The sequence below is a fragment of the Hyperolius riggenbachi genome, chromosome 3, assembly GCF_040937935.1.
Source record: "Hyperolius riggenbachi isolate aHypRig1 chromosome 3, aHypRig1.pri, whole genome shotgun sequence".
NCBI lineage: Eukaryota > Metazoa > Chordata > Amphibia > Anura > Hyperoliidae > Hyperolius > Hyperolius riggenbachi.
Genome location: NC_090648.1, coordinates 3,967,314 through 3,979,605, shown reverse-complemented (window position 1 = coordinate 3,979,605; position 12,292 = coordinate 3,967,314). Strand labels below are relative to the sequence as shown.

The 12,292-nt window shown below is 51.9% G+C and overlaps 1 protein-coding gene across 8 annotated transcripts in view; it reads right to left on the bottom strand.

Annotated features, from left to right (window-relative positions):
- DLG4 (discs large MAGUK scaffold protein 4) overlaps positions 1 to 12,292 on the bottom strand; it is a 508,272-nt gene that overhangs the window by 103,694 nt on the left and 392,286 nt on the right. For 6 of the 8 annotated variants that reach the window (XM_068273811.1, XM_068273814.1, XM_068273812.1 and 3 more), the window contains 7 exons: positions 11,558 to 11,611; positions 7,881 to 7,931; positions 7,680 to 7,804; positions 4,780 to 4,949; positions 3,487 to 3,659; positions 2,712 to 2,856; positions 1,459 to 1,597 (listed from right to left, as the gene is read on the bottom strand). In XM_068273811.1, the coding sequence (XP_068129912.1) occupies positions 1,459 to 1,597; positions 2,712 to 2,856; positions 3,487 to 3,659; positions 4,780 to 4,949; positions 7,680 to 7,804; positions 7,881 to 7,931; positions 11,558 to 11,611 (857 nt within the window). The remainder of the gene's footprint in view (positions 1 to 1,458; positions 1,598 to 2,711; positions 2,857 to 3,486; positions 3,660 to 4,779; positions 4,950 to 7,679; positions 7,805 to 7,880; positions 7,932 to 11,557; positions 11,612 to 12,292) is intronic. The other 2 variants (XM_068273810.1, XM_068273817.1) reach the window with 1 other exon arrangement.

Below are 12,292 nucleotides of genomic sequence, written 5' to 3'. Positions count from 1 at the left end.
ATGTGCCTGAACCCTCTGACATTTTCAAGACCAAAGAGTGTCCTGTATACTCGAACCCTCCACTATCATCAAGGCTACCATCTCAGAGAGTGTCCTATGTGCCTGAACCCTTCACCATTATCAAGATTACCATATCAAAGGTCATCCCAGGGGTCAGAATCCTCCACCATTATCAAGACTACCATCTCAGAGAGTGTCCTGTCTGCCCAAACACTCCACCATTATGAACACTACCATCTCAGAGAGTGTCCTATATGACTGAACCCTCCACCATTACAAAGACTACCATCTCAGAGAGGGTCCTATGTGCTCAAACCATCCACCATTATCAAGACTACCATCTCAAAGGTCATCCTATGTGCCTGAACCCTCTACCATTATCAAGACTACCATCACAGAGGTTATCCTTTATGCCCAAACTCTCCACCATTATCAATATTACCATCTCAGAGGTTGTCCTATGTGTCTAAACCCTCCACCATCATCAAGACTATCATCTCAGAGGTTGTCCTATGTGCCCTAACCCTCCACCATTATCAAGACTACCATCTCAGAGAGTGTCCTATATGCCCTAACCCTCCACCATTATGAAGACTACCATCTCAAAGGTCATCCTATGTGCCTGAACCTTCCACCATCATCAAGACTCCCATCAAAAAGGGTTTCCAATATGCCCAAATCCTCTACCATCATCTAGGCTACCATCTCAGAGGGTGTTTTATATATCTGAACCCTCCACCATTATGAAGACTATCATTTCAGAAAGTATTCAGTGTGCCAAACCCTCTACAACTTTCAAGAAAGGAAAGGACTAGATTGGTGCACACACAGATGGTGGCATGGGAGATAAAACACCACACTGCTACCTATACCTCTTGACTTCACTCAAGCCGGAAGCCCAGTGCCATGTTTTCTGCTGATCTGTTACTGACTTTGGATTATCCATAACCTCCTGCTCCCATTGTGACCTCACCTGCCCAGATATTCTCCATCTGTCTACCAGTTGCCAACCCTGTATCAACAACAAAGCTTAACAGCCACCTGCTTCAACATCAGCCAGACTTCACATCACACTTCAGCAACCACCTGATCTGCTGGTCCAGAGGACACACCTCAGGTCATCTGTCTTTACTGTTAGTGGGACAAGCCTGAGGGTTCTGACTTCATAGTAAAGAATCTGGTGGCTAGTATTGTCACTGGTCTACCATCTCCTGTGGGGTGTATATGTAGTCAACTCTTGAAAACTTGTCTTAAGATTTGTCCAGCCAGTGCCAGTAATCCAGCAGATACACCATTCCTGCAGTTGTGTGTTACTTCCTAAAACTCTGATACATCCCTTGCATTGTGGACCTTCTGTGGTGTGCTCGGGTGGTGGCTGGGGGCTCTGTAGAGTTCACGCTCCAGTTTAGCATGTGCCCCCTGCTGTCCCACCACAGGCCATTCATCTGTTCATCTTACCGTGGTACCTCCTCCTCTCCCATTAGCTCTTTGGGGATGGGCGAGTATCTCTGGGGAGATGTTGGCGTCATCACCGATGCATATTCAGGGCCCAGGTAACTGGGGTGACACAGATCACTGTCCAGCTGCTGGGAGTAGGCTGGAAAAAGAAAGATCAGATATCAGGAGGGACAGATACAAAGAAGGAGGAGCCTGGGAAAGATGGAGGGTGGGGACGCAGAAAGGATGGAGAGAGTGGAAGCAAAAAGGATGGAGAGAGAGAAACTTATGGAGGGAGGGGGAAGATGATGAAGAAGAAGTGAAACATACAAGAGGTAGGAAGGCAGACAGATGGGAGGGAGGTTGTTTGTGTTGCTGTCTTACTGGGCTTATTCTGATGAGATCAAGGGCAAGACGGGTGAATGGGCAGCCATCGAGATGGAGAGCCGAGGGAAGACATGAGGTGGGGGTACGGGGGTTGGAAGGGAGGATGGACAGGAGGGAGACAGAGAGCCAGGGTTTAAAAGAGGATTGGGAGGAGAAAGTGTTCATTACAAAGAAGTGACGGGATGATGACAGGGAGAAAGGTGGAGAGAGAAAAGATGTGGAAGGGCAGAAGGCGAGGGGAGGAGGGGAGAGGGATGGGTGGAAGCGAGAGATTAGAGTGGAGGAGAGACATGGTGGGTGGCGGAGAGAGATGATGGACGGAGGAGAGACGTGGTGGATGGAGGAGAGGAATGGGGAGTGGAGGAGGGGAAAGGGATGAGTGGAGGATAGTGATGATAAGTGAAGGAGAGAGATGGGTGGGTCAAGTAGAGAGATGAGTGGGTGGAGGAAAGGGATGAGTTGAGGAGAGTGATGGTGTATGGAGGAGAGAGATAACGAGTTGAGGAGAGAGATTTTGGATGGAGGAATGAGATGATGAGGGGAGGAGACAGATAATGAGTGGAGGAGAGAGATGGGTGGGGGGAGAAGGGAGATGGATGGGTGGGTGGAGGAGAGGGATGAGTGGAGGAGACAGATGGGTGGGGAGAGGAGGGAGATGGGTGGGGAGAGGAGGGAGATGGATGAGTTGAGGAGAGCGATGGTGGGTTGTGGAGAGAGATGGTGCGTGGAGGACAAAATAATGAGTTGAGGAGAGAGATTTTGGATGGAGGAAAGAGATGATGAGTGGAGGAGAGAGATTATAGGTGGAGGAGAGAGATGGGAGGGTTAAGTGATAACCCTGGAGAAGGGTGTATAGTAGACAGATGTAGAGTTGAGCTGCCACGTACAGGTGGTGATGTCGGGAGGAGCGTAGGTATCATTCAGATAGACATTGGTTGGCTTGGCCACTTTCAGGTAGACAATATCGGATGTGTTCTTCAGGGCTGCCACAGCATCCTCGTGCATCACATCCTCCAGACCAACGTGATTCACCTGCAGGACATCATGGAATGAAAGGTAAACTCCTGGTTCCTAACGAAATGATGGTTACAATCATTTTACCAGCAATCCCTGCTACGTCCTGACATTCACTGCACAGGGCATTCACCCCCGCTGAGATCTTAGGAAAGGCATCATTAAAGGAATGCCACTGCTGCTGGTCACACATGAAGCTCTTTGTTACAGGTCTCAGTGAGAGCATGAGAGGGAAGAGTTACAGAAAGTAGCAGGTAAATAAGTTATCTACATAACTGGCCTGATTCAGTAAATCTATCTCCTAACCTTTCAGTCAGAAGTTTTCTCGTGTTGTCTAAAACATCCAGCTGAGCAGATCCTACATATATATCAATGTTCTGATGGCATTGCACCTCCTAACAGGTCCACTAATCTAATCTAACATGATTAATCTAGTGGCTGATTTGTGCCTTCTACACATCTCCTGACACGGAACATTCTCTGCTCACTGCAATGCCACATCTGCCCCACATATGCAATGCTACATCTGCCCCACATATGAGACATGGCCTGGCTCAGAATTTCTAGGGCTGGAGTAGCTGCTGCCTGGCACTGAGTATTCGTTCTGATCTGGCCATACAGAGGAAGCTGAGTGACCACAAGACTCACCGCCAGAATTTTGTCACCAATCTGAAGACGTCCATCTTTGTGCGCTGCTCCGCCTTCAATGATCTTCGTCACATATATACTGTTATCTCCAGGAATGTGCTGGTTCCCAACGCCGCCAGCAATGCTGAAACCCAGGCCTGGCCAGGGGGAACACAACACAGAGTCATGCAGTGCTAAAGGAGGACACATAGGGAGACTTTACCGTGTGGTCTCTGGTGGTGACCTGCTGACATCTTACACCACATGCAGATTTTTCCCGCCACAGTCCCACCCGTCCTGAGGAGATTCTTCCTTTACAGCTATTTACCTTACAACAGGATTCACACTCAGCATTTACTTCACAACTCCTGTCCCACCTTCCTGTCCGACGTCCTACCTGAATATAACACCAACCACCCTCTCCAATCCAGAGATTTAAAGAGACACTGAAGCGAAAAAAAATATATGATATAATGAATTGGTTGTGTACTATGAATAATTACTAGAAGATTAGCAGCAAAGAAAATATTCTCACACTTTTACTTTCAGGTATATAGTGTTTTTTCTAACATTGCATCATTCTATAATATGTGCAGATTACACAACACTCAGCATTCAAAATGAGTCTTTCAGAGCAGTCTGAAGTAATGACCTCTCCTCTAGCAGAGAAAAGGTAAAAAGTTCACTTACAGTTGAGATAATAAAAAAGTCAGATAACAGCCCTCTCCAGGACTAAGTTACTTAGTCAGAGAGCTTAATGGCTTTTTTGCATAGAGATAACAACTGGAGTTTCTCAACTCTTCCTGCACTGGAAACAATTAGACTGATGTATCTGATCTTAATGTTTTATTTCTTAGCTGTACTACACATACAAATCATAATATCATAGGTTTTTTTTCGCTTCAGTGTCTCTTTAATAACGACTTCTCAATGGCTGCTCAACAATCTGGAACTATTTACCTCATCCTATCAGGGTTGCTCTAGCCTTCAATGGGCTTGATTCACAAAAGAGTGCTAACTTAGCATGCCTAGAAGCCCTTTAGGGCACGCAAAGTTTAGAGCTGCGCGGTGCCCGCGAAACTTCGCACCGGGTGCGACTAAACCGTCACATGGTACACCGTTTTGGGCGCACCCCCACCCTTAGGTATGCCTAACCGACCCCACCCCCATCCTTACCTATGCCTAACCCTAACACACTCCCCCACATTCACCTATATATAACGCTAACAGACAACCCGCCCCCCGGACATATGCCTTACCCTTATAGACCGCCCCAGCCTATGTCTACCCCTTAATTCAAAATGGACGACAAACCTTTTGGCCCCTTGATGAGTTTGATTTCGATGATCTTCTCTGAGGCGGGTTTCCTTCGCATGACGTACAGACGCACAATGGAGCCGGCATCCTTCAGAGCCTCCACAGCAGTGCTATGCGTCACCTCCCGGACATCCACCTCATTCACAAAGAGGATGCTGTCATTCACCCTGAGGGGGCGGAGAAGAAGGTGATTGGATGACAGAGAAGCGTCAGAGGAACTCTTCAGAACTCACTGCCATGTCAGTAATCTGCAGGAAAGCCTCAGAATATATAGGACTTTCCTCCAGCATTGTCTGAGTCATCCTCCTGTCCCTCCAGCCACTAGAGAGAGCTGTGGGAAGTCAAGAGACTGGCTGTTCAATCAGAATCAGAGCCCATACTCCTACGTATCCTCGGAGGTCTCTAGTGGCCAGAAGGAGGGAGTGAGGATTCCTAGCGGTACAGATGTGGGAGGATCCCAGGGATTCATCTTTATAAAATGTTAGTCACCATTTCAGCTGCTCTCTCGCAGGTTAGACAGTCGTACAGAAAAAAATCACATCAACTATAAGACACAGATATACAGAATGTCATCTGTATCACAATCATTGGGGCCCCAGTGAAATGTTTACTCCCCCTTCCTAGACTACCACCCATGCTCCACCCCATGGTGACCCCTCCATGCAGGAGTGCCCCTCCACTGAGCATGTGCAGACTGTACATGCCCCTCCACTGAGCATGTGCAGACTGTACTCACATATGCCCCACCCCATGGTGACCCCTACCATGCCCCACCCCATGGTGAGGCCCCCCTCCACTCAGGCGCGCCCCTCCACTGAGCATGCGCAGGCCGTACACACATATGCCCCTCCCCATGGTGAGACCCCTCCGCTCAGGCGCGCCCCTCCACTGAGCATGTGCAGACTGTGCTCACATATGCCCCACCCCATGGTGACCCCTCCATTCAGCCACGCCCCTCCACTGAGCATGTGCAGACCGTACACACATATGCCCCACCCGATGGTGAGACCCCTCCACTCAGCCATGCCCCTCCACTGAGCATGTGCAGACCATACTCACATATGCCCCTCCCCATGGTGAAACCCCTCCACTCAGCCACGCCCCTCCACTGAGCATGTGCAGACCATACTCACATATGCCCCTCCCCATGGTGAGACCCCTCCACTCAGCCACGCCCCTCCACTGAGCATGTGCAGACCATACTCACATATGCCCCTCCCCATGGTGAAACCCCTCCACTCAGCCACGCCCCTCCACTGAGCATGTGCAGACCATACTCACATATGCCCCTTCCCATGGTGAAACCCCTCCACTCAGCCACGCCCCTCCACTGAGCATGTGCAGACTGTACTCACATATGCCCCACCCCATGGTGACCTCTCCATTCAGCCACGCCCTCCACTGAGCATGTGCAGACCATACTCACATATGCCCCTCCCCATGGTGAGACCCCTCCACTCAGCCACACCCCTCCACTGAGCATGTGCAGACCATACTCACATATGCCCCTCCCCATGGTGAGACCCCTCCACTCAGCCACGCCCCTCCACTGAGCATGTGCAGACCATACTCACATATGCCCCTCCCCATGGTGAAACCCCTCCACTCAGCCACGCCCCTCCACTGAGCATGTGCAGACTGTACTCACATATGCCCCACCCCATGGTGACCCCTCCATTCAGCCACGCCCTCCACTGAGCATGTGCAGACCATACTCACATATGCCCCTCCCCATGGTGAGACCCCTCCACTCAGCCACACCCCTCCACTGAGCATGTGCAGACCATACTCACATATGCCCCTCCCCATGGTGAGACCCCTCCACTCAGCCATGCTCCTCCACTGAGCATGTGCAGACTGTACTCACATATGCCCCACCCCATGGTGACCCCTCCACTCAGCCATGCCCCTCCACTGAGCATGTGCAGACCATACTCACATATGCCCCTCCCCATGGTGAAACCCCTCCACTCAGCCACGCCCCTCCAGTGAGCATGTGCAGACTGTACTCACATATGCCCCACCCCATGGTGAGCCCCCCCCCCACATTAGCCATGCCCCTCCAGTGAGCATGTGCAGACTGTACTCACATATGCCCCACCCCATGGTGAGACCCCTCCACTCAGCCACGCCCCTCCACTGAGCATGTGCAGACTGTACTCACATATGTCCCTCCCCATGGTGAGACCCCTCCACTCAGCCACGCCCCTCCACTGAGCATGTGCAGACTGTACTCACATATGCCCCACCCCATGGTGACCCCTCCACTCAGCCACGCCCCTCCACTGAGCATGTGCAGACCATACTCACATATGCCCCTCCCCATGGTGAGCCCCCCCACATTAGCCACGCCCCTCCAGTGAGCATGTGCAGACCGTACCACCCTGAGGCACCCAAATACTGAGGAAAGCTCAGTAAATACGTTTCATTTCATCGCTACACTTCAGGACCTGCTTTAAAAAGATGGCAACTGAAAACCCCCATTTCCAGCATGTGTGTAACAAGCGGCAAGCCACAACCATAATGCATCACTTCAGGGCTAGGGGAGGAGCAAGAGAAAGCAGATAAATAAGGCATGCATGAGGTACTGCCTTCCATTCTACACAACTCTCTCCTTTTCACTGCTGAAAGTGTAAGGCGGGGCTAAACTCCCTGTGAGGCAAATCAGGCTTCTGCCTAGGGAATCACCACTAAAAGGGGCACCCACCTGCTCTGCCTGTCCTGTAAGGAGGAGGTTCCTTGCAATGGATTCCTGTGGAATTTCACTGCTAACTGACAAGATGGAGGGGCCACATAACCTCAGCTCTTCATGCTCACTGTCGGGGGGTAACTCTGGAGCATATTACCACATCACTTTCATCTCAAGCCCCGCCCCCATCAGAAGTATCACCACTTACCTGAGCCGGCCATCCTGAGCCGCCGCCCCTCCCGGGATGATCTTGGTGATGAAGATACTGGGGTCGTCACCAACATGTGGGTTATCTGTGCCCCCAGCAATGCTGAATCCCAGTCCTGAGTTACCCTGAAAAGACAGAACAGTGTGACCCCCAGGAGGGCGGAGGAAGGAGGCGGCTCCCAAATAAGAAAACAATGCTCACCCTCTCCAGTGTAATCTCTTCGTACTCCATCTCAGCCTCTGTACCGTTCACCTACCAAGGAAACAAGACAACCATTACCACCATATACGGCCCAATCGCACTGTACAGGTAGTCCCCGGCTAACGAACAAGATAGGGACTGTAGGTTCGTTCTTAACCTGAATCTGTACTAAGTTGGAACATTGTGCCATCTCTGTCCCCTGTACCTCCTCTGTGCCCCCCTGTGCCTCCAGTGTCCCCCTCTGTGCCACCTCTGCCCCCTGTGCCTCCAGTGTCCCCCTCTGTGCCTCCTCTGCCCCCTGTACCTCCTCTGTGCCCCCCTGTGCCTCCAGTGTCCCCCTCTGTGCCACCTCTGCCCCCTGTACCTCCAGTGTCCCCCTCTGTGCCTCCTCTGCCCCCTGTACCTCCTCTGTGCCCCTCTGTGCCTCCAGTGTCCCTCTCTGTGTCACCTCTGCCCTCTGTACCTCCTCTGTCCCCCCTGTGCCTCCGGTGTCCCCCTCTGTCCCCTGTACCTCCTCTGTGCCCCTCTGTGCCTCCAGTGTCCCCATCTGTCACCTGTCCCCTGTACCTCCTCTGTGCCCCCCTGTGCCTCCAGTGTCCCCCTCTGTGTCACCTCTGCCCTCTGTACCTCCTCTGTGCTCCCCTGTGCCTCCAGTGTCCCCCTCTGTGTCACCTCTGCCCCCTGTACCTCCTCTGTGCCCCCCTGTGCCTCCAGTGTCCCCCTCTGTGTCACCTCTGCCCCCTGTGCCTCCTCTGTGCCCCCAGTGTCCCCCTCTGTGTCACCTCTGCCCTCTGTACCTCCTCTGTGCCCCTCTGTGCCTCCAGTGTCCCCCTCTGTGTCACCTCTGCACCTCCTCTGTGCCCCCCTGTACCTCCAGTGTCCCCCTCTGTGTCACCTCTGCCCTCTGTACCTCCTCTGTGCCTCCAGTGTCCCCCTCTGTGTCACCTCTGCACCTCCTCTGTGCCCCCCTGTGCCTCCAGTGTCCCCCTCTGTGTCACCTCTGCCCTCTGTACCTCCTCTGTGCTCCCCTGTGCCTCCAGTGTCCCCCTCTGTGTCACCTCTGCCCCCTGTACCTCCTCTGTGCCCCCCTGTGCCTCCAGTGTCCCCCTCTGTGTCACCTCTGCCCCCTGTGCCTCCTCTGTGCCCCCAGTGTCCCCCTCTGTGTCACCTCTGCCCCCTATACCTCCTCTGTGCCCCCCTGTGCCTCCAGTGCCCCCCTCTGTGTCATCTCTGCCCTCTGTGCCCCCCTGTGCCTCCAGTGTCCCCCTCTGTGTCACCTCTGCCCCCTATACCTCCTCTGTGCCCCCCTGTGCCTCCAGTGTCCCCCTCTGTGTCACCTCTGCCCTCTGTACCTCCTCTGTGCCTCCAGTGTCCCCCTCTGTGTCACCTCTGCCCCCTATACCTCCTCTGTGCCCCCCTGTGCCTCCAGTGTCCCCCTCTGTGTCACCTCTGCCCTCTGTACCTCCTCTGTGCCTCCAGTGTCCCCCTCTGTGTCACCTCTGCCCCCTATACCTCCTCTGTGCCCCCCTGTGCCTCCAGTGTCCCCCTCTGTGTCACCTCTGCCCTCTATACCTCCTCTGTGGCCCCCTGTGCCTCCAGTGTCCCCCTCTGTCCCCTGTACCTCCTCTGTGCCCCTCTGTGCCTCCAGTGTCCCCCTCTGTGTCACCTCTGCCCTCTGTACCTCCTCTGTGCCTCCAGTGTCCCCCTCTGTGTCACCTCTGCCCCCTATACCTCCTCTGTGCCCCCCTGTGCCTCCAGTGTCCCCCTCTGTGTCACCTCTGCCCTCTGTGCCCCCCTGTGCCTCCAGTGTCCCCCTCTGTGTCACCTCTGCCCCCTGTACCTCCTCTGTGCCCCCCTGTGCCTCCAGTGTCCCCCTCTGTGCCTCCTCTGCCCCCTGTACCTCCTCTGTGCCCCTCTGTGCCTCCAGTGTCCCTCTCTGTGTCACCTCTGCCCTCTGTGCCCCCCTGTGCCTCCAGTGTCCCCCTCTGTGTCACCTCTGCCCTCTATACCTCCTCTGTGGCCCCCTGTGTGATTTATTTAAAATCGATTTTCTCAAAAACTACAAGTCCAATTTGAAAAAAAAAATGTTTTGACTTGTTCCCATGGAAACAGAGAATCCATGCCGTTCGTATCGGCGGGTCATTCATAAGTCGGCGTTCGTAAGTCGGGGACTACCTGTATGGGAAAAGGAGGGGCTGAGGGGACCGGCCAATTTCCATACAAGCACGCGGAACACACCCACAGCAAGCTACAACTCTAGCACCGTACTCATAGAAACAACTAGGCTGCAACGATGGAGGATCTTCCATAAAAGGCTGCAGTGATTTTGTACTGGACCAACTGACCAGCGTTGAGGCTTCCTCCTTAAAGTGGACCTGAACTCAGAACTTCCTCTCTGCTCTAAAAGATACGCAACAGCATCATTACCTTTCTGATTGATTCTGATTTCTTTGTTACAGCTGATGCAAATCCTGCAATATACATCTGGTCAGTTTCTACTTCCTGATTCATGGAAGCAGACATATTGTTTACAGCCTGTGCTTTCAAATGGGCTTATCTGCTTATCTGCCATAGGCAGTCATGTGACACGGGGGGAGATGAAATTACAACCTGTGATTAGACACAGATGAGGGGGAATTACACAGGCTAAACTCTCTAAATACATACAGGGGGCATTTCTGTTACGTTTTCGTTGTGTCCAGAGTTCAGCTCCACTTTAAAACTGGCCCCTAGTCTCCCCTATGCCAGTCTTCATTTTGAGGCTTAGGGCTGTTTTGTACTGAAGGGGAAAATGTTGCGTTTTGCGATCCGTTTGCATCCTCTAGAAAATGGAAAAATGCATGGGAAACAAACGGGTCTAGAAATCGCAGCGCATGTTTTATACTCGTGCGAAATATCTGTACTCTGATTTTTCATGATTTCAAAAGTCCAGCATGCTGCATTTCTTCTGCGTTTCTCCTTGTGCCGCCGGCAAACATCGCAAAACGCAACTGCAGCAAAATCAGAAACGCAACTGCAGCAAAATCACTCTGGAAAGTTGTTTGCGTTTTGTGTTTTGTGATTTGCGATGTAAAACATCCCTGAAGGTGAAGCTGTGGCAATGTCAGGTTCTGCCTTCAGGCTCTTTTCCACTATGAAATGAATCGTGATCGCAATCGCATTTCAATTTCCACCATTCGATTGCAATATACTCAGTATAGCAGAGCTCAATCGCATCCAAAAGGCGGCAGGACAACGATTGCGCTTGGACCAAAATCGCATTGCAATCGGATCGCAGTAATGGAAATTGCTGATGCAGTTTCCATTTGTTTAATGTACCTTGCGTTTTGCGATCAGAATCAAATCGCAGGGTAGTGGAAAAAAGCTTGCGGGTTCAGAAGGGGACCGCCAGCAGCTCTGCACAGCGTTTACTGCGTCCCACATCCTGTTAATGCGTTTCCTGGCGCCGGACACAGTGTGTATCGTCTAGCATTGGCTGCATTCACAGTAACATGTCCTCCAAGAGGCTCAAAACACGTCATGATGACAAAACGCCAGGAACGATGTCAAACGCTTTTCTGCTCGGTAGCACAAAAGCATGAAGCATCGGCTAAATGAGCCACTGGAGGTCGTGGGGGGGGGATTCTGTGGTGGGGGTGGGATTGAGGGGGGGATGGAACAGACTTCAGTATACTCACATATGCTGGTGCTTCCAAGGTGTCTGTGTTTACAATCACTGGAGGAGAGCTGGCCTGCAAGAAATACATCTCACTATAGTTATATTCTGTATTGCTCTGCTGGCTCTCCATGCATTATGCACAGAGAGATGTAATAAATAATATAGCAAAACTGTACAGTCTATAATAAATGTAAGAAAATGGTTTACAACACAAATGACAATAGCAAGAGAAATGCATGAAAATTATAGCGACTTCTTAATCACGTGACGTCATGGTATAGTCCAATAAAGTAACATCACCCCAAAGGTCCACTCTCTCCATAATGATCCCGGTCTGTCCAACATGAGCTCTGAGGACTTAGTCTCACAAACATGACCCTCAGGATCCACTCTCTCTATAATGATCCCGGTCTCCCCAACATGAGCTCTGAGGACTTAGTCTCACAAACATCACCCCAAAGGTCCACTCTCTCTATAATGATCCCGGTCTCCCCAACATGAGCTCTGAGGGCTTAGTCTCACAAACATCACCCCAAAGGTCCACTCTCTCCATAATGATCCCGGTCTCCCCAACATGAGCTCTGAGGACTTAGTCTCACAAACATGACCCTCAGCGTCCACTCTCTCCATAATGATCCCGGTCTCCCCAGCATGAGCTCTGAGGACTTAGCCTCACAAACATCACCCCAAAGGTCCACTCTCTCCATAATGAACCCGGTCTCCCCAACATGAGCTCTGAGGACTTAGTCTCACA